Source organism: Micropterus dolomieu, linkage group LG04 (genome assembly GCF_021292245.1).
Source record: "Micropterus dolomieu isolate WLL.071019.BEF.003 ecotype Adirondacks linkage group LG04, ASM2129224v1, whole genome shotgun sequence".
NCBI lineage: Eukaryota > Metazoa > Chordata > Actinopteri > Centrarchiformes > Centrarchidae > Micropterus > Micropterus dolomieu.
Genome location: NC_060153.1, coordinates 28758459 through 28786294, shown reverse-complemented (window position 1 = coordinate 28786294; position 27836 = coordinate 28758459). Strand labels below are relative to the sequence as shown.

General features: G+C 41.6%; 3 protein-coding genes across 12 annotated transcripts in view; 1 reads left to right on the top strand and 2 right to left on the bottom strand.

Moving 5' to 3' along the window:
- Positions 1-172: 172 nt before the first annotated feature.
- LOC123969377 (SWI/SNF-related matrix-associated actin-dependent regulator of chromatin subfamily E member 1-like) lies at positions 173-9406 on the bottom strand. Of its 6 annotated transcripts, none has more exons than XM_046046727.1 (11): positions 9122-9402; positions 8333-8382; positions 7980-8023; positions 7564-7662; positions 6614-6694; positions 6180-6311; positions 5783-5954; positions 2419-2591; positions 2209-2310; positions 1470-1731; positions 173-1377 (listed from the first exon to the last, which is right to left on the bottom strand). In XM_046046727.1, exons 2-11 carry the CDS (start codon positions 8337-8339, stop codon positions 1175-1177), a joined length of 1275 nt encoding a protein of 424 aa, XP_045902683.1. In that variant the 5' UTR covers positions 8340-8382; positions 9122-9402; the 3' UTR covers positions 173-1174. The 6 variants fall into 6 exon arrangements, with proteins under 6 accessions (XP_045902683.1, XP_045902679.1, XP_045902681.1 ...); XM_046046723.1 differs by having other exon boundaries at positions 7558-7662; positions 9122-9401; XM_046046725.1 differs by lacking the exon at positions 9122-9402 and adding an exon at positions 8715-8732 and having other exon boundaries at positions 7558-7662.
- Positions 8630-27836, top strand: part of LOC123969371 (zinc finger protein Aiolos-like) — a 30480-nt gene continuing 11273 nt past the window's right edge. For 2 of the 5 annotated variants that reach the window (XM_046046714.1, XM_046046710.1), the window contains exons 1-2: positions 8630-8783; positions 10079-10213. The gene's annotated coding sequence lies outside the window, so the exon portion shown is untranslated. Of the gene's footprint in view, positions 8784-8960; positions 9098-10078; positions 10214-27836 lie in introns of those variants that run through there. The other 3 variants (XM_046046712.1, XM_046046715.1, XM_046046713.1) reach the window with 3 other exon arrangements.
- On the bottom strand, positions 11788-27258 carry LOC123969386 (insulin-like growth factor-binding protein 4). Its single transcript, XM_046046744.1, has 4 exons — positions 26343-27258; positions 18379-18542; positions 17259-17384; positions 11788-15484 (listed from the first exon to the last, which is right to left on the bottom strand). The coding sequence occupies exons 1-4, from the start codon at positions 26698-26700 to the stop codon at positions 15347-15349; spliced, it is 786 nt and encodes a 261-aa protein (XP_045902700.1). The 5' UTR covers positions 26701-27258; the 3' UTR covers positions 11788-15346.

Below are 27836 nucleotides of genomic sequence, written 5' to 3'. Positions count from 1 at the left end.
TTATGCACCTCACATTAATGAGATGTTATCAAAGAAGAAGGTTCTGTAGTATACTATTGAAAGCAATCTCATGCATTTTAAATGATGCATGTTTTTACTGTAAATGTACATTTTGTTTTATACTAAAAGATAGTGATATAACACTTTGGAAAACAATTTAAGTGAGAAGTTGTTTAGGGTAGAAAATTTTATTGGTATAAATATGCAAAAGGAAATTCATTTTAAGACTGCATGTTTATGACTGTTCAAGCTGTTTTACGACATGAAAATCCATGTTTAAGCAAACCTCGTTACACTGTGTGCACAATTACGGTACATTTAAAAGTCTTCTGCTGAAAATTGCAATATTGATCATAACACAAATGTTCTAAGCGTACTGCTTTTGATTTGATTGACAGCTAGCAAACTTGAGAACACTGGTAGTCGAGCATTGTACAGCATTGATGATCATGTGATATACATATGGACTGAACTGGGCCGGGCCCAAGACAACCAATACACAAGTATAATAAAAATGCTGATAATAAATAACAAAAATAACTTCTACTAATGACTACAAACTCCTGAGACAATACCGTCACTGTAATACTGATACAGAGAGTAAACAAATATTGGTCAACCAGCTCCACTCTTCACAAGTGTACCAACTTATTTTGAAAAATTGCAAAAATACATGCAAAAATAACAATAAAAGCAACAATGACACTACAATACAAAAGGACAACGTTAAATATAACACTGAACAATGTTTGTTTCATGTGACAGCTTTTTTCATCTGGGCTCTGTCATACATAGTGCTAGAGATATGTATCGATATGTGCTAAGGAGGGCCTGTATGGGTTCTTCCAAATGGCAATGAGGCCTATATATAGTGCTTTCACATGGGCTTATGTGGCGCACTTAGAAGCCGTTGGTTTTAGACAGGACCATTGCTTGTCGGCTTCAAGTGTTTTGCATTTGTCATTTATTTGAATTCAGCGCATGTCTGTGAGCCGTGGTGTTTACAAACTCCTCTAGAGCATCAGCTTTGCTTCAGGCTTGTTAAACAATGAGCCCCTCTGAACTGTTTATATGCTTTGACAATCTGAGATGATACTGTGCAATATATGTTATCTGAGGATGATGTCAGGCCAGACGTAATGACAGCCAGTCATCACAGACGGTCGTGCTGGACTCAGTGGGCTGCTCTTGCTTTGCTGGGGCCCTCTGATGGCTCAGCCGGGGCATCTTCTGCCTGAGCAGAGGCGGTCTCTGAGCCTGTGTTACTGTCGCTGGTTCCCTCCTCCATGGCTCCCTCGGGCACGCTCTCCTTGTCCTCTGATGCCCCCTCCTCACTGCCTGGATGAGCCTCAAGCACCTCTGAGGCCTTTGGCTTCCCTGATTTAAAGAAAGAAAAAAAATTTCCAGAAAAAAAAAAAAAAGAGCCAGATCCAGTCCCAAAGCCAGAAATAAAGGCCAGTGTTGCTCACCTGGTGTATCTGTGGTGTTGGATTCTGTATCCTCGCCTTCCTTGTTGCTGCTTTCACTGAGAGAGTTTTGCTGGGACTTGCTGCCATGTGTTGCACAAATATGTTTTTCTTCTTCTGCTAAGACACAGGTGGGGGCCTCTCTTGCACCTCGGTCTCCCGCATCCTTCTCTCTTTCTGCCACCCGTTTGCGCGCTGCTTCTTCTGCTGCAGCAATCTCTGCAGAAATCTTCTCCATGTCCACTTCCACCTTCATACAGCACAACTTAAAAGTACAGAAATGAAGCATTCAGTGTAGAAAGGTGAAAACAATCGCTGCACTCGTGAACATGCATGTGGATGTTGGACACAAAGTGACATTTACTTTATGTAACTAAATAATGTAACTGAATGAGCAGATTGTTCTGTTCTTAACTACTTAACAATGTATCAGCATATGATCATTCTTGAAGTGAATGGATGCTGTAAGAAGCTCTGTAAAGGATAAATGGCGCCGCCTGTTGAGAACAGTGGACAGTGCACCATTTCAGAACAACAGTTTTTGTTATGGGGGCTACAAATTGTTAACGCTGACAGCTATATGATTGCCAGAACATGTGGATGGAGTTAGCAGCAGCTGGTGGCTGTAAGGCAAACGTAGACTGGCACATAACCAGAGCTGAACACTGTACAGTTAAACATGCAAAAATAAGGCTCGCGTGCAAGTAAGCAATGACTGAGCTCCATGTAAAAGATGCCGTACCCTTTTGAGCTCATTTGTGAACGACTCTGTGGCTTCGATGAATTTTCTTTTCTTGTCCTGGTGGCGGTCTTCAATCTGAAGCAATTCTGCCTCCAACTTTCTCTGTGACACAAGACACACAGGCACCACAGTTATTAACCCATAAAAACCAAAGCTGTCTGCTCAATGTCAGTATTATGTGAACATTAGAAGACCACAACTTGATCATACCTGGTGCACCATCAAAGACTGGACCTGGCGTTTGAGGACTTGCATGCGAGCCGTGGTAACAACTGACCGCACATCTGGTACTACGCTCTCGCTAAGGATCTCGCTGATCAGGCGGTGGTTGCGTTGGAAACGAGACGCAGCTGAGTGCTTTATAGAAAACCCGTCGTCGTAATCTGAAGACATGAAAAACATCTGAGTTGTTATGACATATATATAACACACAGAAAAAGCAGCAGAGATGGGATACACAGTCACCATCTTCGGCAAACTATGGCACAAAATGACACAATCAAGACACTATAAACATAAGGAGGATATTGCTCAATATTTATACAGAGTTAGAGTTAAGTATAGGCCATTATGTCATAATACATCCTTAAGCAAAGCAATGGGACAAACAGTTAATTATAACCCACTATATGTGGACAGAAGTTTCAAGAATGTAATCAACAATTTTCATTTGTCAGCAAATGTTCTTCTTTGTCTTAAATGTACACTCCTTTAAATACAGGATAATGGTGCAGGAAGGTAAAATCCAAACACAGTTTATCTAATGTTTTAAGACAATAATCATCCCTAGTTACTTTTTCCACACTCTCTGGTGATAAAGCATTAAGTCCAGGGGGATCATGTTTATTGGATGTATTTATTTTTGCTTCATTCAGCTTTGGATCTGCCAGAATTTGAAAACCATCATTTTGGAGCATTTCTATTTGAGGATTCTGTCCCATTCTCCTTTGCTCAGGCTTTAGATGGTATACAGCTATCCTCAGGTCACTCAAGAGATTTTCAGTAGAATTCAAGAACCAATCCAGGTCAGCATCCAAACAATAAGTTTTTGACAAATAAAAATAATGTTTGTGTTACTTTTCAACATAAGTTCTGTAAATGACAGCAGTGAAAAAGTGAAGTGTTGGTGTAGAAACATGTGACATGTTATGGAGGCTCTACAAGATCGTGTCAAATTATTACAAAGTTCATTATTATTAAGCAATGAATTGATTGCAATTAGTTTGGACATTTAAAGAATGGATGAGTAATCCATCTGTATACTGGATTTATTTATTTATTTATTTTACAAGATAAATATAGAGCCGGATTAACAAATACATTTAACAATACAGCTTTTAGAAATGAAGCGATTCTTTTCTCAATCTGCAGTTTACCAGTTGGTTCCCATTTTATATTTCCATTTGCCAGTTCTACACTACGTGCCACTCCCTTTTGGCTTTGTTGTGGCAAAACTTTGCTAAACCTCTGTGTGATGCTACAAGAGCTCATAGTGTGATCACCTGAACTTGCTGCTGCTGTGCAGACATGTGTGCACATTTGAAACTTTCCAGAGAGCACTGCCATGTTGAAAGTTTCAAAAGGTGCTCACGTAGGTGGTCCGACACCACAACAGGAAACAGTTGAGGGAGACACTCTGAAGGTAGTGTGTGAGAAAATTAAGCTTCACTTAAGTTCAAATTTAGTAGAATTCAGTGTGATTAATATGTGGAAAAGCAACTTTACCTATCAGCACAACACTAACCCTCTCTGTGATTAATGTTGTTTCAGGATGTGTTGCGTGACATATTTTAAGTCAAACGCTGGCACCTCCTGAATGCTGAATATTGTCCCGAGTACATTGCACCCGTGAAAAATGTTTAACAAATATAAAACTTAAAGCTGAAGTGCAGGACACTCATATAAATGAGTGTCTGCTACATTCAAGCCCTAGCCAAAGAAGTTCACACAATGCTGATCAAGCCTATCACCGGCAGGTTAATCACAATATACCAGAGTTTTTAAATCTGGTGTCTGTGGTTACATTCCTGCACTGGTGCACATGTGTTTTACGTCAACTAGCACTAATTGGTTTGCCAGAGGGGGTGTAATAAAAAGGTCCATTGGAGACCTATATGGGTCTGGAGACACCATAGCTAGCGATGGAGTAGCTACAGCAACTAGGAGTAGGGCAGAGCCTATGGTGGAAAAAACCTAAGGAGCATCCAAGAAAGGTTTCTGATGCTCCAGATAAGAAAAAACTTGGGTGTTTTACTGTAAAAAAAAAGAAGAAAGGGACTGATAGCGAGGACGAATACGGATAAACATTGGTTTAGCTTTTCCTCATTGGAGAGTACTGAGGGCTGACATGGTCTCGTGTTACTGCTCTTGGACAGGTTGTAAAAATATTTGTAGCTATTACATTTACTCGGCCTAAATAATGTATTTTTGCCTTGGACTGTGGAAACGTCTCTATTTTTGTAACTATTTCTGAACAGGAGCCTGAGGCGAGCTCACCTGTAGGTATACATCACGCATCGACAGTGTTTGTGTAATTACTCTCACTGCCAGAGGGGGGAGACAAAAGTTCCTCACTGCCTGTTGAATTTATAATTAGATTTAACCACCATACAGACTTCTCCCAAATGCATTTTAGATCCTTTGCTTTCTGTCTGCAGCAGGCGCTTTATCTCTGTGAGCTGTTTTGATGCTGTTGAGAACAGAAGAGGGGTGACTATGGCTCAGGAGATAGAGCGGGTTGCCCGCTAAGCGGAAGATCAGCGGTTCAATCCTCGGCTCCTCCAGGCTGCATGTAGAAGTGTGCTTGGGCAAGATACTGAACCTCGGATTGCCCCTGGTGGCTGTTCCACCAGTGTATGAATGTGTGTGAATGGTAAAAGCAGTGGTCGAAAAGACTAGAAAGGCGCTATACAGGCCATTTACGTTTAACAGGTGGCAGCAGCTTAGAGTATATTTTCTTTAAGACTGTACTTATTACTAAAGCACAATCTCTGAACATGTAGCCACCAAGAGAGCTAAATCTTACTTAATCGTTGACATACGTGCAGTCTGTTGAGTACATAACCCTCTGAGATACCAGCTCTGACATTTTTGGGTCTGGGTGTTTCTAAATAGCAATTGGTTTTTATCTGTAGTTTTCCTGTACATCATCATCTTCTATTGCGACCCAGCCAGACCTCAGACAAGCATCATTTCCTTGAGGTGGGTGTAACTCAAACGTCTTCTTCTGGCTTGTGTGTCATGTGTGTGGCATCGGTCTTTAAAACAACAGAGAAAAGAATGTAAATTTTGCAATTATGTCCAAACCAATGCCAAGAATACCAACAAAATGTAAACAGTTGTGCAAAACAGAAACAAATATTGTTCCATTTTGCAGCTTCAATGCAGAAATGGCATTTGAAAGTTAGTATTACCAAAAATGTGTGGATGGTTGTAGCAGTGAAGAAGGAGGGGAAAAGATAACAGTCTCTGGGTATGCAGACTGGCAACTCTGTGTGGTCGTGTTCCAGTAATTACAGCCCTGTCATAGTGCTCTAAACCTTGGGAGACAAAGCATTTAGCTGAGTGGCCTTACCATCTGGATCCTCCGCTGGCTGAATACTCATGTAAGGCTCGCCCTTGTCCAGTCTGGACTGCCTCTGGCGGCTCTCCTCTTCTAGAGCTGCCTCAGCCCGGCTTTTTGCATTGACATAGGCCAAGTAGGCCGGCGAGTTGTGATAGGCCTTCATGCTCTCATTATATTCAATCTATGATGGAAAAGATGACAGGAATGACGAGGAAACAGAGAAGGCAAGCAGACACAACATGTGGACCCTCGTTTCAACCAACTACGTCAAGATAAAGAAAGAGGTTTACTCAGGACTGTTAGAAAGGAAGACATGACTGGAGGGACCACAACTGTTGGAGACACATATCTACTGGTCACCCATCAGTAAAAAAAACCCATCAACATCCCTTGTAAAACAACCAACCTTCTCTGCTTCGTAGTCATTCAAATAATCCTGTTTCTCCTCATCAGTGAGGTCCCTCCACATGCCACCGATTATCTTCCCAATTTCCCATAGCTTCAGATCAGGATTGGAGGCTTTTACTTGATCCCAAACCTGGTGATGAGAACCAGACATGGGTGTGGGGTTGGGTTGGGTTGGAGGGGCTATAAGTGGTTATCTCTTTGCAGAGAGGTCACAAACCAGAGGAGGCCGTGTGCTTTAAAGCTCCATCTCCAAATTCATAAATCCCACTATGTAATGTAGACAATCCTAGCTAAATCCTGGCTTAATTTGTCCTACCTCCATAAACACAGTACATCTTACTCTGAGCTTATATATCTTAAAGCAAAGCATCCCTGCCTTCCAGCGGACAACATCATGATGCAAAAGGCAGCAGTTACATACTGTGTACTTACCTTACGACTATATCTCATATATGGCATCAATGGCTTATCCGGTGGTTTGGGTGGCTTTGGGATATTTATTCCAGAAGAATTCTGGTAAACAAACAAAAAGAGTCACCTTAAGGCATGGTAGCTGTTGAGTGATAGGCACCGATTTAAACACCCTCACTAAGCTAGGCTGAGTACAGCTTGTGAAACTACATGCAGGTGCACGATTATGTAATTTGACATTAAATTATTTTTAAAAAATGAGACTTGGAATCAAATATAATATGCATCAACTTAATTTCTTATCATTTCAATTAACTTGATTTAATTAATGTCAGTTTGAGGCCATACACAAGTTAGGAACCCCACAGAGTACAATGGAATAGCTGACTGTGAAAAAAAATACAAAAATCTCACTTAAGCTGAGATTTGCCCATAATGCCATTATCAGAGTCAGCCAACCACAGCTTGCATGCAGCGACTAAATTACTGCTCAGCAGCCAGAGCCATGCCGAGCAGCGAGTCTGTAATGCCATGGCAACACTGATGGCATGGGTTACTTAGCGTGGCTGTCAGAAATGCAGACTTTGAAAGGCAGGTGGTATTTGAATACACACAGATGGACTCTTAGCCAGTCTGCACTGTGATGGAGGCAGAAGAGGGAGCTTGGAATGACACACATTTCAGATTCAGTCTCAGTAATGTAATGAGTTAGGCTTCTCACACTGCCTATTCCCCCGCATCTGCTCTTTTAACAGTGGAAATGCTAAAATACATCTAATCTCATTTTCTCTGAACAAAAGGCTCCAATGCTATTGATGCTTGCAGGGGGCTTCTGCAGTATCTTCCTTTGACTAAGACAGCTGACTGTTTGGTGTGAAACTTAACTGGAAGGGAACGGTTACAGAGTTTAATTTCTGCCTGCCTGATATTTTTGGTCAGCATATTTTCTCTGTTAATATTCATACCGTTACCCGACTGTTGCTGCTTTGGCTCCCTCCCAGTCTGTAGTTGTTGTAGGCCAGGTGGCTGTATGGGTTGTACCCCACAAACCCAGTAGTGTTGGGCATTTGCTGATGGGAACAAATGAGACAGAAATACGAATGAGAAATGACATAAAAGAAGGAGGGGGAAAGCCCAAAGACAAAAAAAACAAAAAAACATGAAAGGAACCAATGAAAAATGCTGGGAAAATGCAAAATAAGAACCATTGCATTCATGCTGGAGCTATAAGTGAATCTTTTCAGAAGCAGTGTATCAGCACTTCTTAGAAAAATATGTTTTGATTAAGCATAAACTGTTCTAAAGAAAAAGTCTCCTAACAGCAACATCATCTTAACTTGGGATACCCAGATGATATTTGGTACTACACTTAGTTAGGAATACTTACAGTTGCAGGGGCAGGGGGAGGAGGAGGGGCATAGGATGGTCTCTCTGTTATGAAAGAAAAAGGTCCAAATGAAATAATCCTCTAAGTTAACTAACCCCAACTATTTGCCAGTTAATAAAAATTACTTCTACGTAAAATAAAACCCTCCATAACACACTAGACCTCTATCGCTGGAATTATCTTTTAATAAATGAATATACGTTTTATTGCAGTGTTATAGTTTTATCCCTTCACGTGGATTTATGGAAACAGCAGGTCTGATGTCTTTGATTACCGCTATGCATTTTGTTATCATCACCTAACGTTACAGAGAACTTGTATCACAATTAGCTGAAACACTCCCAGTTCCTTACTTGACATCTTTGCAGTAGGTAACGTTTTCAGTGTATTCCAGTCATTGGCTCTGTAATAAACACATTTTAGAGTAGGATGTCATGTTATATCATATTGATGAGGTTGACTATATTCACAGGGTGGTTCACACATACCACAAAAAACAAAGAGATACCGACGATGAATGTCAGAAAACAGGGCTGGCTAACGCTGGCTAGCATCGATGTGCACATGAACACTGTGACAGTTTGGAAAGACTGTTGGATATATTTCGCAAGCTATTGCATGTTAGCAAAATAAATAGTATCACCGACAGCCAGTGTGTGTTGGTAGCATTAAACGCAAAGGAACTGTGACTATATAACAGGTGAAATAGCTCAAGTAGTTGACGCTAGAACTGACTTTTCAGCGCTACATCTCTGCGGGATCCAATGAAGGAGCCGGAGCTTAGCTGGCAAGCTACATGCTAACGTAAAGCAGCTACAGTAATGTGTTCTTTCTTCATAGCTAGGTTAGCAAGACTGAAGCAGACGTCGTCAATAAATAGAGCGGTAGTCAGCGTGCGCGACTTTAACTGTAATTATAATGTTATTACAGTAACCTAAATGTTTGATAGCACCGCTATGTGGTTAGCTTTACGTTAGACGGTCTGAATAACCAGCAGGCTAACGGCTAGCTTAGCTACCTAAAGGAGATACAGAGGTAGTATTAGCATGCAACGTCAAAAGCAACACAGCTAGACATATACAAATTCCCGTAGATTTTAATGATGACATGCAAGCATGGTAAGCGATGGCCAGAACACTCACCCTAAACCCGTTAGTCCCCGCCACAGTGTGTAACGTTGCGTAGTGGCTTTGCCTGGGAAGGCTAACCAGCTAGCACAGAAACAGTCCCCACAATAAACGACTGAAATGGGGTCCACTCGGAAGATTCCTGCAGAATCTTCCAGAATTGCACCCCCACCCTCTCCTCATTACAGCTTGCCTCGACGCTGGTGCTCATCGCCCTCAACTGTCACTGCAGCTGCTGCTCTCACTTAATGATATGACGGCATAAACATATTTCTCTCCAAGAACAGTCTTTCCATTCACATGAAAAGAGAAAGGTGTCATAATAGCTAAATGGGGTTTTAACTACATAGCTTTATCTTGAAGGTGCTGATGTGCATCGTCAAGACTTCTCAGAAAAAAAAATAATTTAGCTCGTTTACTCACGAAGCAAAAGAAACTGACTTAACATTGTTACCCTGCCTGTAAAATACATAACCTGATGTCAAAAATGTGCCATATCAGTGTAGATGCTCCACAATTTACACCCATTGTTTTCTACAAGATAATAATCTCGGGTTATAATATTTTTTTAAAAGGTGGAATTACTTATTATGTCACCACACCGCAAGTTGCATTATGGACGCTTCACAGGCTACTAAGCTTTTGAGAAAATCAAGGTTGCCCTATTCTGCTGCTCCCTTGTTGTGAGAACTGAAATACTTTGCATTCTTGTTCACATTGTCTGAGAGCCGCCCAGGTCAATAGTTGTAATAGTGTGTTCCCTAAAGATAACAATCCAAAGCCTGTAGGATTTAGCCTACATCTCTGCCCATTCAACCTGAATAGTACTTGTTTTGGATTTGTTAATTGATTGTGTTCATTGTGACCCCAGTTCTGTCTGTTTACACTGCACACTTGAGAGCTTATTTTATTTCTGCTTGACCTGCATCCTGTATAATATGCATGTAGACACTGTTGTGATCTTGCCTGCAGGTGTGGTGCTTCATCTTCTTTTCGTTCACCAGGCCATGGCCAGAAAGCTGTGTGGATGGGACGGGCTGCAGATTCCACACACACATGCACGCACAGGGCAGGGCGTCGGACACCTGTGATGGAGTACATCTGAAGGTAGGGTGGAGGTCACATGCCTCCTGTAAGCTACTGTGCAGGCTTAACACAGACACTCACACAGGGCCTCCCATGCATGCCCAGGGGCAGAACAGGGCCTGTGACATTTTGAATCAACCAGACGGAAACCCGTAAAGCTGTTCCTTTAATGCAGATTCAGACCCAGTTCTTATTAAGCCTGTAGAGCTCTCCAAAATAGACTCAGGCAGTGGAACTAAGCAGACTTGAAAGTTTACTCTAGTGGTGGATGGTGGAGGTATTTTTAGAAGCTGCTGTAGTCAGATTATTATGATGTATCATCCCAGAGGTATTCCCTGGACCTGGACCTGGCCCTGGCCTTGAGTATTATCATTAACCTGTCTGTCTAACCAGCATTCACGATAGGCGGCGTACAGTACTCGATTTCAAAGCAACATGTATGTATAAACTGTGCAAATGACATCGTCCTGCTGACGTGGTTGGTTTCATATTCATAAACATATTCGCAGACTGTAAATATCCACTGTAAATGTTTCATTTTCTGCCTCTTAATTTTACCTCTTTACCATTTGATGAAAGAAACAGGTAGACTGATGAGATCTGAGGTATTCTCACAAATGTCGGTCATCGTAAATTTTGATGTGCAGTGCATGGAACACAGGTTATTGTGTAGTCAAGCACTTACAACCTTTTATTCAAAGGTCTGTGGCCTGTTTGAGTTGGGCGCAGAGCTGGAGCTGCTTTAGGTACTCTTAGCTAATTTGGAGCTCCAAGTTGGACTGTACTTCACATAGCCAACAAATCACTTGTAAGCATTTAGAAGTCACGTATCATTGCTTCCTCTGATAATGCTGCTGCTACCATTGCTACAGCTACCACTACTAGAGCCTGACCAATATTTGATAGTTTAAAAGTCTAGTAACAACGTACCCTTCTATAATATTGTAACATAAAAACATTACATGAACCAACATTTTTCATGAGGATCTCTAATGTAGAAATTCAGAAGATTTGGTGACCAAAAAACTTTGCGGAAAAGTCTACAGCTTATCTAACACTTAACCAAAATAGCAAATGTAACAGTACGTTTTATATAAATCAGCCTTTAAAACTCTGAACTAAAATAAACATTATATGAAGTGGTGTGTGACGTAGGCAACCAAATATTAATAGTTAAAATTAAATGCATTTTTAATAGAGAGAAAAGCCTGTCACCAATGTTCAACTTATGGCACTTCTTTTGACTTATTGGCCAACAACACAAAAGAAAGTGCAAATAAATTAGAAGAGGATAAACAAATGAAACGCTGTCCTGACCTGTTTCGGCTCTACCTCCACTCTTCTTCGTCCCGTTGGAGACCCCCAACTCTGTTTATTTACTCATTCTCTATTTATTTTTCTTCTCCCTTTCCTCTCTCTCTCTCTTTTCCCTATATCCTTACACACACACACACACACCAACTTACATGCATCTAACTTTCTCCGGTACCTCTTAATTAATTAGTTAATTACTCTGCATATCAGCATTGCTAAAATGTCCAATGCTACTGCTACTATTACTACGGTTGCTAATAATAACAGCAACACCAACAACATTGTAGTTCCTAAAGTGTTTTAATTGATGTGTACATAAACATTTACAATGTAACTGATCATTTAATTGAAACTCTATATATTCTTTGATCACTTCAGTGTTTGAGTATAACGGCCCTGTTTTGGACAAGATACACAAGACCATAGCTATTTCCAACCCCAGTCCATTTGTACGCATGCAACATTATTTCATATCCTCTACACATTAATAGATAATATCAAAGGCAACAGGAACAGTCTATTCTCAAGAAATGCAATTAAAGTTCAGTACAGCAAAGTTAGAGATCAAGCAACATACTATAGCTTAAATACACAGTTTATGTAGTTAGAAGGCCTTTACAAAATCAAAGACAAAACCATTTGCCTTTTCTCTCAAAGATTACTATTATTGAACAGAGATATGTGTTTAAATTTGCTTAGTAACACTTCATTAATTGATGTATGATAAGATTTAGCTGGAACTTGTTTGTGTGCACGCAGCTCACTGAATGAGTATTGCTGTCTCCTGATACTGTGCTTGTAGTCTTTGGAACGTTTTTTTAGGATATTTGGTTTTTGATCTTTTTAAGCTGTAGCAATGATCTACGATATGTCCGTCTGTCTGTGTTTTGCTGAACTACCTTTGGATACATTTCCTTCTGTGGTGACATGTAAAAGTGTTCATCAGGTGACAATACAATTGACCATTGGCTCCAGTGATTAGATGTATCCTACATCCTCGCAGTATGAAGTGTTGTTCATAACTGGGGACCAAAACTGTGGAATATCTTTATATATGACAGAATAACTAGGCCAACACAGAGACAAGAAAAAACCTACAAAATTTATTTCACACTTGTTTTGCTTTGATCATATTCGTGAATGGTTTATTATGATTAACCATAATGTGAATCTATGGAAAATGTCTTGTAATTCTAATAATCTAATACTAATTTCATTTGTGAGTTTTGTAGCAAAAGTGCACGAAAACACTTGTTGTTGTGTTTGTCTGTGTACATACAAAAAGTAGAAAGATTGTTTTAATTCTCCGGAATTTGACCCTCACACCCTTCGGTATCTTCAGGATGCACTGAAGATAACATTAGAGAAACCCTCAATCTGATAAGGGACCACATTGTCTGATTAATTCTGGGGACAAATCAGCTGTCCCCAGTTAGAGTTAAAATTACTGGGGGTGAGCAACTGCTGTGCACACCTGAAAGTGAGTGTCTTACTACTTTCCACAATAAATGAACGAGAAAAGCACCAAATGTAGCGCATTTTACTTTTCTCGGATTCTATATATGCATATACTACTGCTGTTTAGAAAAAAGACTCGATCAAATTTATTATGGACAAATGTGCAAAACACGCGTAATATTAATAGTTTTCATGGCACAAATTTTCTGTGTGAAGATGAATGAACTTCCCTTCAGTATGTTGTGCTCAAACAGTCCCAATTAAAGCTCAGCTAATGTTGAGGTAAAATCAGAGTGTGGAAACAAAATCTACTGTGGGACAGTAGCTGTGACTGTCTGTCTCGTTATGGACTTTTTGCTACATATCTGATATTTCTGCACTTTAATCTACACACCAGTCATTTGGTTGACATTTATGTGGTTCTGTGTGGGAATGACCTGACTCTCCCTCCGGACCATCTTTGTCCCTCATGTGAACTCAAGTGACACCAACACCTGTAATGACTGTCCACCTGCACAACATCAATTTTTGCTTGAGTCAATAATAACCAGCGTTTCCCATGGAACAGATAGAGCAGGCTGTCCATATCTGGTGGTGACAAACACCAGCATTAGCTTAAACCTGATACTCTGCCCTGAACTCCTAATGCACAACACCAGAACAATCAAATAGCTTTAAGAATAATACCAGCCTCGCCTCCAGTATCTAAAGTATTTGATGAGTAGCTCATGTCACTTAAGGCTGGTAATATAATCCTTTAATGTTTAGCTTGATTCTCTAAAGACAATATGAAAACTGAAAACTAGCATTGTCAAATTAACCGAGGACATTCTGGTTTCCACATAATCATTACGCTATCTTTACTGCTACCTCAGAGTCCTCCATTCAAAACTTTATGTTAAGTAAAAGCTGCTATGATGCCAGGAGCTTAATCATTGAAATGTATTACACTCTGCTTTTAAAACACATCACACTTGAGCTTTACAACACTGGCCAGTGGAACATTCAGCCAGTTAGCTTCAGTGATACTTTTATATGTTAACAACAACATTGAAAACACACATGGAAAGCCTTTATCAATAGCTAGTGCAGATAGTCCCACATTTAGATGATCCTCACACTTGCTGATGCTAATTGCTCCACTTCCTGAAAATCCCAGTCTTCTGTTCCAATCCTAAATAATGCCCAAAAAGTGCAGAAGCCATTTTTTTTGTGTGTTTTTTGGCACAGTATATAGCACCACCGAAGTTCTGCCAAGCAGTCTGTTTGGAGAGAAATCCTGTATCTTGAAGCATATTCACACAAACACGAGAGTAACACTGGCATCTTAGCACCAGCTGGAAAAATAAGATTATCCTATCAGTATTGTACAGAGTTTCTAGCCCAGCTACGCTTCCAGTCCTTCTGGACCACGATGCTAGAAAGAGCCTGTTGCAAAGAGAAGAGGATGCAGAGTTAACCATGTGGTGATGAAGCAAATCTATTCTGGCCTTTCACAGATACATTTTTTATAATGACAAACTAAACTGACTTTTCACTTAGGTCTTGATGTTGTGAAAAGCTATGGCTTATCATTTGGTAACTCAAGGATCGTTGCACATTCTTTGTTACCCCTGTTTATTTTTTTAATTTCATCAGTTGTTCTCATCCCATCTTTTATTGATACCACTATGTTTGTTGTCACTAAACTAGACTTCACCTTTGCAAACATGTTTTATGGTTTATATAAACCGACTTACCAGATGGGTGGGGTTAATGACATATAGGACAGAGCCATACGTTACAACCAATTACACACATTGTGTGAAAAACTAGTACGCAATCCTAATCTTTCTGGATTGTCCTTTTGCAGTAATTCTGATTTAGCTTGGGTATCAGATCTGATAATTCTGCTGTAATTCAACTGATCTAGTGCTCCAGGAGTAAGAAAACAAATGCTAACAGCTCCTTTTGTATCTCAGGCCTGATTTTCTGGTGGGGCTGGTGCATGTTCTTACTTTTCAAGACTATTCCACTAAAGTTAGACTATAGAAAACCACACATTTGCTCTCTAACAAAGACAACTACAACTGTTATCTGTGGAAGGGGGTTTTTTCGGCCACCTGTTACTTTAAAGCGCATGTGTCTTAAGACTATCTGCCTTAAGTTCACATAGTAGAAACAATACACAACAAGTGCTCAAAAGATCACATACTCTCACACACAGAAACAAAATAGCAAAAGAACTCAATTCAATGGTTTCCTTTTTGTTGCGCAAGCTCAAGTACCGTTGGCCTCAGGTGAATCGAGGCTTTAGAGCAAAGTCCTTTCCTCATGTAGTTCTACTAATAAGCACCAGTAGAATTCAGCTGCTCCTGCACCCCCACCGCTACTCCTCACTCCTCAATCCCTCAGGGTAGCAGTCATTAACTGGTGGCAGTCTAGATCCCCTCGCAGCTCCAGAGGCCCCGGCAGCCTCATGCCCGTCTTCTGGTCCACACACCAGCACTTTCCCCGCTGACCATCACGTGCGGGATGGCACTGTGGGCATACAAGATATATGGGATATTCTAGTTACATATAACAGCTTATTCAACTACAGGTTCAAATAATAAAGGTGCTGTAAAAAATCTTTTTTATATTATTGATGAATTAAATGTAATGTTAAAGGTGTCACGCAGAATGATAAATCAACAGACACTTATCACTCGACTCTGAAGTTCCCCTAAGCTTTACAGAGCTTTAGTATTTTTAAATCAATATTTTAGTTTTACTGCTCACAGCTTTGCTGTTTTGGTTTACTCTCGCCATCCTCATTAGTGCGGTTTCAGTAGCAGGTAACCCTCTGCACATTGCCTGCCCAGAACCAAATGGCACACTGACAACGTTAGCGACTAGCTGGTGAACATAGTGCAGCATTTAGCAGCTGAAGAGACAGATATTTCCCTCTGGAGTAGGTGGAGACCTAAACAGAGCTAAAAAGAGAGTGTGTATTTGACTTACGCTCACCTGGTGGACACAAACACGACTCCCAAGGAATGCAATAAGCAAACATTTGATAACATATTCACCAGTAAACGTTTAATTTATCAGAGTTGTGTGTACAGCTTGCTGCCTCCAAGAATAATTTAATTCTGGTTTGTATAAAACTGAGCACTAGGTTAGAGGTTACAGACTAGTTTGAATATCTTGAAAGAGTAGTTAAGGCTCTGTTGGCAGGGTATTCATTCTCTGAGATGACATCAGACCTGCTTTTAGTCTTTAAAGATGTTTTCATTGTTTTGCAGCACTTGGCTTTTTCCTGCATAAACGGTCAAATGACTGGAGTTTGTCAGGTAAAACATTTAGCACCAGACCACATTAAAAGAATGTTGTCAACTTACCCAAAAGCAGAATCATACATTAAACATTACAAACAAGCACTTTAAGTTGCCTTAAAGAAACTGTGAGAAGTGTTGAGAGAATAAAAATCATAATTTCATTCTGATTCCTTCTGTGAACTTTTAAGAATTCCCGTAATACAAAATCTATTGTGTGATTCTGTTGTGATTTACTGCTTCAAAAAGACCAGTTAAAAATCTCAACCATGCCATGAAATGATCCCCAGTTGTCCCTCATGACCTGTGCTTTACTTCCCGATAGGTTTTATCACAGTGCGCGTTTAGTTAAACAGTAAACAGATGCCTGCGAATCTGAGCAGACAAAGATACTTTAACCATGTTACACAATCAGCATAACTCAGACTTGACGGCTGTTGCTTTAGCAAAGCTTTCCTTTTATCTGACTCTGCGTCTGCTGCTTTGATTGCATACACAACTCAGAGCAGTCTTATCTCTATTTCTATGTTCTCTGATTCTCTCACCCTTATCTGCATAGTTGCCCAATCTTGCAAAGGCAGAATAACAAAAAAAAAAAGCAATTGCATCCAAAAGCTAATTGCATCCATCACAGCAATAAAGTGATTATTGTCCAACAGTTTAGGGGAAACCATTTTACACACGCAGTTCAACTGTTGGATTCTGAACGTAAATCACTTCTCATGTGAGCTTAGAAAAATAAAGGCTTGGCATCACCATGACAGTCTGCTTGGAGACACTTTTGAGTTGATCTTGAACTAGTGAGACAATATTTCATCGTCTGCAGACATGTTTTGGCCCACAAATTCCTGATGTGGTTTCAAGGGAACTATTTGAAGTATAAAGAGGCATTTTTATTTATATTGGCTTAATAGTAGAGATTCACACACATGGCCAAATAGTGGTCTGCTCAGTAATTTAATAAAGCTCATAACGAGTGTGTGCTTGAAATCACAGACCTGTTTAGCATGGAAATCTCCGTTCTTGTCACAGTTGGGTATAGGGATTGTGAAGAGATCATCATGTGTGCGGGTGTTTGATGCCAGTCTGTCCAGCGCTCGCTGTAGCTCAGCACGACATGGAGCCTGTAGGAGAAATAATTTCTGGTTTGATGTTTGCTCACATCAGCACTGTTCCAGATGTAGCTGAATGTAGACATTTGCAGTAGTGTGAGAAAACCGCGGTGTTAGAAAGAATGCCAAATAATTATCTCTAATCTTTAAAATGTCTAAGAAAATCATGAGAGTTAAAATCTAATCTAAAACTCAACCACCATACGTTAAGATATCATTTCAGTAAGTCATGAAAAGTAATGAATACATCTGCAGTGTCTAAAGTAATAATGTGATTTTAAAGTAGAAAATAAATACCAAGCAAACATGCATTTTGCTATCATAATTTATTTATAATTGTTATTGTGCAACACAAAGTGCAGTTATGGATCGTTAAACTCAACAACACACATATTTAAATTGACAGTGAAATATCAACACCTTTACATTGTTTTGCATGCAGATGTATCTGCAAATAACGCTTCAATTCAATTAATGAGCCAACTAATGATTGCATCTGAATGCATCATTCTGGCAGTTTATTTGATCTGCACAGCCAATCCAACTGCATTCCCACAAAGATAAAAAAAAAAGTATTTAAAAACATAAATATCCAAAGTATTCAGTAAACCTAACTGGCTGGGAAGCCACCATAAGCAACACCGTGGCATTAGTGTGCATTCACAGCACAACACATTTTTGTGTTACATGAAATGTGGAAAAAAACAGCCTGTTACTGATTAATAGAGATGCAATGGTCCTGCTCTTGCCAGTGTTAAAACAGTAAATTGAATGTTGATGTCAATGTGCACCTGTGTTTTATTTCCCAAGACCCAAATTAAATGTTATGGTCTGTAAATAACTAATTTGTACAATTTATAACCTGACTGTTATGCCCATGGCTTTCGAACTATAAAGCCTTAATGTAAAACACCTGCTGTGGCGGAGGCATGTGCTCCAGAAGTGATTGCCTGGTTTTGTTTTTTTCTGTTAAACCGATAAGATGTCAGAAGATCGTTTCTCTCACCAGCGCCGCCTTGGTCTCCTCCCTGGCCGTGTTGCTTCTCTGATTTGTGGATTTCGAAGGGTGTCGGGCCAGGGTCTTCTGTATGCAGCGCTTATCTTGTGGGCTGCATCGGATATTGCTGTTGTTTGGGTGCTCAGGGATGATCTCATCCTGCCTGTCCATCGCTAAAGGACAAGGAACAATGCAGAAAGTTCCTTTAATTCAGCAGGAAAGGAGAACAGTGTACTGTCAAAAGTATTAATAAGAAACATTTTTAGGGCTTTTATTGGCATGATTGTCAGTGCAACGTAATAATATCACATTTAATTATATGAGAATTATTTAAGGCAACATCCATTATTTTAATGATTTGCTTGGGTGTCAGATATAGAGCAGGAGATGTTCTGCTACTCCTCCTTGTCTATATACATAACATCCCATACAGCTGAACGTGGTGAGATGTAGGCTAAAAATGAGGCCAGGTTAACCTCAAGGACAAATCCACGATCCAGCTCTGGGGGGTAATCTGTACCTCAGCTCTCAGCCTGGTACTTTTCAACTACAGTACCACAGCCATGCCACGAGCGCTGAGGCTTCGTAAATGATCCCACCCCTGTTCTGCCACCCTCTTTACAATGTGGTCTGTGCCACATTCACCTTTGCATCCCTGTAATCCTGCAGTTCTGTGGCCCTGCAGGCAGCCAGCTGCTTCCTCAGGAAATGCCCCCCCTCCCTCTTAATTCTCCACCCTTCCACAACAACCTCAGTCAGTGCCAGATGGAGGTTGTTAGAGGGTATTTGCATTGTCACAAGTGGGCACAACTGTGTGTGTGTGTGTGTGTGTGTGTGTGTGTGTGCGCTGGATGGTGATGGGGGTATACACAATGGGCAAACTGAGAGATGAAGGTTATGTGTGTCTTTCTTTGTGCACATGCATGTTGCCTGGCTTGTAAGACTTGGCAGCATTTTACCCATTCTTCTCATAACCCATGGTATTTTACAGATTGGCACTGGAATCAAAGCACTTCGAACTGCGGCTTTACCATTTTGAAGCTGTTCTCGCTCTGATCATTGAACCAAGCCGGAGCTCTGGTTAATATCTAGGGTCACTGCCAGGCATCCAGTTAATTGCGGTTGGCTAAGAGACAATGAAGGTGGGTCAGTAGCCTCCTTAATCGTGTGCAGTGTGCAGCCTTTTCTCGGGTCTACAATGCATGATGACACAAACCCACATCCAAACCAGTACAGGATTTTTTTTCCTGGCCCTGCTGTATTCAGGATGTTGACCCTGGACCATTTTTTGGTGATGACTAAAAAATTTTCTACAACTCGGTGACAGGAGTTGGAAGGTGACCAGGTTTCTCTAAACTTCATAGACAGTTATCTTGCTTGGCTTGGCTTGTCTGGGAGGAAGTGTCTCTTGGCTGTTTGTATTTTTAGTCTTGTTGCCGTTAAGCCTTGCTCATCAGCACTTTCTTCCACAAGAGCCACCAGGGTTTCAGCTGTTTCCTTCGTTCCAAGTTGTTCTTTCTCCTCTTTTGCCAGTTCACACTTTTCCGATTCCACGCTCTTTCGTAGGGCGAGCCAAAGTGATTTAGAAGTGGGTCAGGGGTGGCGTGTCCTGTTTGCTACCACTGCTGTTCTCCATGGAGGAAGTTGCCACTTCTCTGTGTGGTTTCATTTGATTTGGCTTTAGAAATATAATTCCTTCAGCGCATTATCAGCCCTGGAGCTGATACGTTGAAGTTCATTGCCAGTCACAGGTGCACAGCAAAGATAAAGAAAGGTCTTGAGTAAACATATCATACTCAGAGTCAGGAACACTCTACATCTTTGTGTGTTTTGGTTCATTCTAATAAACCAAAACTAAGCCAACATGATCCATAAAGACAAAACAAAGACCACTATCTATCTATGAATCAGCAGGTTAAATCCATCATTTAAATTCATCCGTAGACTCTTTGTCATATTTTAATAGCCTAGTGTGAGGACAATACAGCGTATAATTATTGTGATACAGCACTGATCAATTGAGCATACAGTCGCGTGAACACAAAGCAACATTTTTTTAGCTCTTAGCTGTCAAATTCCACATCTATTTGACAATAAACTGCATTGCTTGCTCAATCTAGTTCCTTGTTAAATATTTGTCATATCACATATCTGCCGTCGCACTTGCAAATACTGTATATTCATCACACTGGTCACCAGATGTATCAGCAACGTTGATTATGGGATGAAAGAGAGCAGTCTGATTGGCCCGGCACTCTACTCCTGATGAACTCATTTTCCACCAAGGAAAATATCATTTTGTGGTTACACAATTTGATCTACATTCTGACAAGTACGTCTTCTGACTATATACAGTCTTATATATTTTTCCGTAGAACACTAACATAAGAAAATTATGGGGCATCAGATTTCAAATTCCAATGTTACTGGCTTAAAGGCTGAACTTGTAAACCTCAAAGACAAATATCCTCCACAAATAAATATTTAGTTATGGTCAGCGAGATTGGCAGAGTACTTTCCAGTGGTTTATACTTCCACTTAGAGCTAAGCCAAAGGACAGTCCGCTGTGTGAGACATTTGTACAAAAACCTGAGATACACCCTTTTAAAATGTTTTTTCACAGTGTAAAAAAAACTAATTTAAAGGATCCCTATAAAAGAGAAATATAAAAGCAGCTGAAAGACTTGTTTTGGGTCACCTCCAGTGGTTTAACTTCTCATTATGCTGCAGTGGTGTAGAATGTACTTCAGGTACTGTTGGGTGTGGTTACAGGTGCAGCTGCTGCAGGTATAGATGTACCACAAACCATATCTGACCAAACACAGAAAACTTTTAACCAAAGAGGGAAGGTAAACATAGCTTTTCAGCCCGGTGTTAAGTTACTTTAAAATGTTTGTTTATGGTGCAATCAGTATTGCTAAGATAGTTTAGTATCTATCTAGATAATCTTATATATGCTATTTGTATTCTGCATTTAATACATTCTGTTAAATACCATCCTGTACCACTGCAACTGTTTAGTTGCATTCCTGTTCTGTTATATTATTCATAAATGTTTAAACCCCAAACATTGGGATTAGCCTGATTTGAACAAAGTCAGTATGTAAAACTTGCCTAAAGTGACTTAAAATGTGATTTTCACACAGAAAAACATGTTTTGTGGTGATGTAAGTTCTCCTTGACACATGAATAGAATAGATTATACCATATTGACAGAGACTAATCTTCTAAAAAATGGATACTCTTTCAGGAGGAAACTCACCAAAGAACATATTGTAAAACTTTAATAGGTGTTTTTTAAGAGTTTGTGGCAGCGAGCTCAAAGTCAACTAGGCTTACTACCAAAAAAATGTTCTTTTCAGTCAACACTGGATGCTGCCAGAGTATCCAATCACTGGTTTCCAGGCAGAAGATTTCTTTGAATCAGTTAATCATCAGAGTTGATGTCTAGTGCAGTAAGCAGACTTACCGCATGTGCTGTAAGAAGGCTAATGAAAATTTTGGAAGTCTTTATGGTATCACTTGTCAGTGGAAAGATAAAACATTAAATCAAGACTGAATGCCGCTGCCTACTCTGGCTACTGCCCATTCAGCTGATGTCAAAACAGACATCCAGAAGTGCAGCATGTTTGCCAGTTTGAATCGAAAGAGAGCACAGCAGCAGCGTATGGCCCTCTTTGATTCAGTCTTGATTTACCCTTTCAGGAGCAGAAAATAATTAGCAACAAATCTGAATATAATTAAAAATGTGCATTCCTGCTTTGAATCCTAAGTTCCACAAGAAACTGAAGCCAACCATAAAATCACCATCACTTTTTTCCACGGCAGCTTTCTAGCCGTTTTATTCATTTTCAGTGAAGAAAACCCTTTGGTTGCCCTGGCGCAGTGCTTTGAAAAACTGTTATTTCGGTCCAAGGCTTGAAACTCTGTTAATGTCTGTAATAAGCCAGCTTTAACACACACACACACACACACACACACACAGATAGGTATGGATCAGAGGCAGAAAAGAGAGCAGAAACTCTTCCACATGGTTCATCATCCAGATAAACATTATCCTTTATCCTGACAAAAATCTTTTGGATCAAAACATTGTACTGCAGTATGAAAAAAAAAACATGTTTTCGGAACTTAAGTTCAGTGTGAGGCTTTTCCCACATTCACTGCCTCCTCTGAGATTCTCTGAGTCTCTTCTGTTTTCAGGAAGCAATCCTATTTTTTATCTCGATAAAAACATCTTCAAAGCCATCTGAATTTGCGTCACTTATCCAACCACATAAACTGAACTGCACTATTATAGTTATCTTTAACACAAGGACACAGCTCTATAGGCCTGATTCCATCCATACTTATTTTGTAGATTTATTTGGCAGATCTGTGAGTAAATTCTGTGATAGCGAGCCCGGGTTATCTTAGCCATCCATCACTTGTTGCTGCACTAATACTACTGCTACATGTGACGAATAGATCTATGAATAGAGGGAAACCTGCAGCTGCAGTGAATTAGGTCAAACTATTTTGGGTTACATCATTAACTTAATTTTGAGTGGATTGTTCTTGTTTTAACAGAATCAGTGTCTTGACTAGAAGTGCAAGGAGGGGAAATTGAAGTGAAGGGGACTACTGCCTGGAACACTGGTAACAAATACAACAAATATTTGATCTTTATGAAAGGCATGAAAATCGCAGTTCAAGATATCAAGATATTGAGCTGTGGATTGCTTCACTGTTTTATTGCTGAATTAATAGGTTCACGTGTGAAATCGTGTGAGTATTCACTGTCGTCCTCAGATTAGACCTGTTTCATGGCCTGGACAAAGTTGGATTGTTTATGTATATCTCCGCTCCAACACTAGAAGGGGGTCCCTGTCCCATGGAGGACAGCAATTAGCTAATCACATTTACTCCTGCATAAGAGTCCCAGCTGTACAAATGTGCTGCACAACCAAAAGAAAGCAAATACACAACATTAAGGGACATCTGCCGAAAGAGGTTTGGGAAAATCCTCATATATCACCCTGAAAAATGCGTCCACATCTTTAACCAGTTCCCACCTTAGCAAAACGTGCTGAGGAGTCGTTGGCCGTAGGAGAAAGGAAAATCTAGGTTAGCATGCTGCTTTCATAAAGTCTTGTGTGCGTCACAGTTAATTGTGCATAGTTGGACAAAGTCTGGGCTCCACCTATAGCTTCATTCATGCAACTCCTTTGGTGCCTGTAAGTGTAAGACTTTTCATGTCTGACAACTGTATCAGTTTGTAAATAATATCCGTTTCACTGTCAGAGGGAAGCATTTGAATATGACACCAGGAAAGACTCGGCAGGAATGTCGAGACAGATCCCAACACACGCATGATGATTTATTCTAAGTATTAAGATAGAGAGGTTTTCTAGGAACGGCATATTAAGATGCACTAAAGCTGTCTTAGACCTTGACATAAGATGCAGTATAGTGCTTGTTGTTGCTATGGAAATTTGTTTCAATAATAGCCTTCAGGTTGGTACATTTTGTGAGAGAAACACTGTTTTGAACCAAAGAATGGTTTTATAGCTCATAACTCTTGCCAGCCTGATGCATTAATGCATTACTTTTTCAATTAGTAGTTAGCAACTAGGCTTAAACATGAACTCACAATGGCAGCACAAGTTTTTGTGATGCAAGTGTTATCTTGCAGTATCTAGATGCAGAGCTGTTACACCCTAAATTCCCTTCATTGGGCTGTCAAGATCTGTCTCTATCCCAGGGTCCTTTTCATTATGAATTCTCTTGGTTTTTAAAAACCCTCTTCTATTTTTATCTAGCATGTTCGCTGTTGCTAGGAGTGGGGCAGTGTCAGACATGTATTCAGGAGATGCACCCCCGTGTTTAATAATGCATAAGTACGGAGTAATGCGCCACAAAGGAAATCTCCTGCTTGTGACTGGAGTTGTTCTTCGCCTCTCCCCCGTGCCTTTCTGATTGTCTCTCCGCTGCCATGGTTTACATTGAACATTCTTACACAGCAGATCTGAGCTGCTGCCCAGAAGAATTGATTTACAGTGAGATTTATTGGGCAAAGCTTTCCTGCTTTGTTATGACAGACTCCAGGGGTGAGAAGGAGTGTGGAGGCAAACAGAACTCAGCGCTCAGATTACAGAACACCAAAAACAAAACTTATGAACTTTCCTAAATGTTCCATCTACTGCCGCCCCGCCCCGGAGAAAGGACCCGAGACTCCCCCCAGTGCACTATAACCCAGTTCCGGGCCAGCTGATCGGACAACACTGCATCAAAGAGCAGAAATAATGTTCAGGGAGCACAGCCGGGCCAAGCTGAGACAGCCCTCTGTTTTTATCATGCTCCAAACAGCTTTCCTCGTCTTTCTGATTCCAGTTAGTCATGCTATGTGCCGGCCTAACCTATGCTGGCCCTGCACAGAGAGCAGAAGGCTCTCATTTCAGGCTTGGCAGCTAGAGTGCCGATGAGCTCATCCTCATGAAGGAGCTGGACTCGGAGGGCGATGTGCTCAAAGGCTTGTTAGGGCTGGGGGGTGGGGGTGGGGGGTTTGTGCACCCAGGGCCAGGGGAAACAGATGCTGCAATGAAGATGAGTGTCCTGGGAGTTTTGTGTTAGCTAAGTTGATCCAAATCTTTGGTGTTCTGGCATCAGCAGATAGCCTACTGCCATTACCAGTAACTGTCTGGGAGCCTGAGCTCAGCAGCGCCGGGCCAGTTAGTTGATCATCTTTGGACAAATGAAACAACCACCAAGTCTGAGACACATTATTACAATTGTCTCATATGGCATAATGGAAATCAACACCCCTCCCTTTGAGGAAAGCAGAGGAAGACAAAACAGTGGACGCAGTGAACTGGAACTGGATATGCAGATGAGACATCCAGGATTAGACATCCCGCTGTGTGAAAGTGGAAACAGACTTTCCTCTTCGCAAAAGGAATGCAAGAACAAAGAGGAGAATGAGAAGCCGGCCCAGAGGAGTGTGATAGAGACATCGACAGTAGAAGACGAGTTAGACATCTGCACAAGCAGAAGGAGGAATGGGGGCGTCTATGAAAGAGCACCAAGTGAATTACTGATTGCAGAGAGCTCTAATAGCCCCAGACTGGCAACACTCCATTACAGTCATTTCATACAGCAGCTTTTATTACCTCCTCCCATTACAAACACACGCACACAGACACACACACGCTGACTCACATTCTCAGTACCACCACAATGCATTTCACCGCCTGCACTACACGACTACCTGCAAGATCTCAGTTTAACAAAGGCATGATGAGGTAATTGCACCCCCAGAGGTTGCTGGGAAGGTGAATTGTTAGCGCATTGGTCACTGCATTAACCAAATGCACGATTCCTTCACCAAAACAGGTAAACTCCTTGCATGCCAGATGTCATAGAAAGCGCAGACACATGCAGTACAAGCTCATACACACACGCCCACCCCGGCTATCTCCACAGCGCTCTCCTCTGAAGCCTGCTCTGCGTCTTACAGCAGGGCCCCTTTCACAGCGAGCGGCCGCAAGACAGCAGAGGGACTGTGTGGGCTCTCCCATCAGGCCATGCGTGAGGAGCTGGTGTGTGTGCATGCTCTGGTTCGGGGCTTAGCTGAGATTAGGGTAAACAAGCAGCACATTGTCACCGCCCCACCCCCTAGACCCCCACCCCCAAACCCTGACCCTGCCCAGCTCAGGTAAGGCCCAGTGAGCGGAGACAGAAAATATTCTGCTCTGCTCAGCCATGCGTCCACAGAGCAAGAGGGATGTAGATACGCCGGTCCAGGTTTGGAGAGACCTGGTCATCTGTGGCTGACAGTTTCCTACTTCGAGAGCATAAACATTTGCAGAGATGTGTGTGTGTTTGGTGCTGGGAGCCTAATTGTAATTGACAATAATTAAAAGGGAGAAGTGCCCGGTGTAAAGAAGTGTATTCGTCATCAGTTCACACAGAGACTCTGACCCCTTCGCTCTCACCTGAGTTCTCCTCCACCTCTCTCTCATCGGTGCACACCCCCTGACCGTGCATCAGTGAGTGCAGTGGCCTCTCCACGCCGCGCGGCGGGTAGCAGCGGAGGCCCGTGCCACATCGGGGAGAGTAGACGCCGCAGTGAGTCCCCTTAGGCAGGGCGCAGGTGGGGCAGCAGCCGCAGCCGGGCTCCCGCACCGTCTCCTCGCAACCTTCCGGCAGATGGCAGCTGGCCAGCCTCTCCTCGGAGCACACCGGGCAGCGGATGGCCTGGTCCGATAAGCACAGCGCCACCAGCGACAGGGTGCCAAACGCCCAAAGGCCCCAGCAGGAGGGAGCTACTGCCACACCACCTCCACGCACCATGGCAGCCCCGGCACCTGCACGCAATCCTTTGCCCTCGTGTATGATCCCCTTTGCTTCCCCTCTCCTCTCTTGAGTGTTGTGCGGCTTTTGATCACTTTCTACTTCAACAGCAGATCTTATACCAACAAGAGAGGAAAGCTTTGTCCCAGACGGTCTTTGATATTTTCAGCTGGTTAGTGTTTCAATTGCAGGGACACAATGCCTCTGCTGTATTGGCTCTCCGTTCCTCTGATTCAATTTCACAGCGCAGAAACTGGAGCCTGCTCGTGATCTCGTGATCGGCTGGCAAATGTAGTGGTGATAAGAACTAGTTTTTGTTGTGTTGGAATGAACAGTTGCAGGAAGGATATCCACCACTGTGTTCAGGTGAGTCTTGCTCTCTCTTCAAGTTTGAGTCCACAGGCTCGCCCGCCCTCTAATGAAGCACCAAAAAAATCTGGTCTACAAGTGTCCAAAGGCAAAGCAGGTCATCAAAAGACCGTGTTTTAAGTAACAGCTGCAGTTTCCTCCTCTTGCTGGTGCGCAGTGCAAAGGACTCGATCCTGAGAATGGCTAAACACGAGTGGCTCTCCTTGGACTTTATACTGGTCCATGGACACGCCTCTTTCTACAGTGAGAGAGGAGCTGAAAGGCACAGCGGAGAACAGCCAGGCTAAAGCTCTCTGCCTCTGTCTCCCTCTGTCTCTCTCTCTAGTTCTCTCTTACTCAGGCACACAAGCTTATATACACTCTCCCTCACTTGTCCTCTCAATCCTGAGTGCACAGAGAGAAAAAACAGCCCTTTCACTCTCACACACAGAATACACTTCTCTCCCCCACCCTCCCATTATTATTCTTTTCATTATTATTCTTATTTGACGTGACACACGATAAATTGATGTGGTCTAACCAACATTTGGATCCATAAAAACCTAAACGGCAGAGAACGCATCAGCGCTGTTCCCCTTTAATCAACCCCAAATGCCCAACACACACACGTATGTGCATCTGCGGCCGAAATATTGTTCAAACAACATCCTCTTGCCTGCACCCTCAACAGGGTCTCAGTGTGTGTTGATGTGTGTGTTTGCATACATGTGCGTCTAGTGTTCAGTTAGTCTGTGCTGTCGCTCCCCCCCCCCCCCCCCCCCCCCCCT

Coding starts and splice junctions, on each gene's coding strand:
- LOC123969377 (XM_046046723.1), bottom strand. Junction 7,663..7,979: donor CTCCCCCTGCCCCTGCAACT/GTAAGTATTCCT, acceptor TGTTCCCATCAG/CAAATGCCCAACACTACTGG. Junction 2,311..2,418: donor AGTCTTTGATGGTGCACCAG/GTATGATCAAGT, acceptor CTTGTGTCACAG/AGAAAGTTGGAGGCAGAATT.
- LOC123969386 (XM_046046744.1), bottom strand. CDS start 26,700: ATGGTGCGTGGAGGTGGTGTGGCAGTAGCTCCCTCCTGCTGGGGCCTT. Junction 17,385..18,378: donor AGGAGACCAAGGCGGCGCTG/GTGAGAGAAACG, acceptor TTTCTCCTACAG/GCTCCATGTCGTGCTGAGCT. Junction 15,485..17,258: donor GAGATTTCCATGCTAAACAG/GTCTGTGATTTC, acceptor GTATGCCCACAG/TGCCATCCCGCACGTGATGG.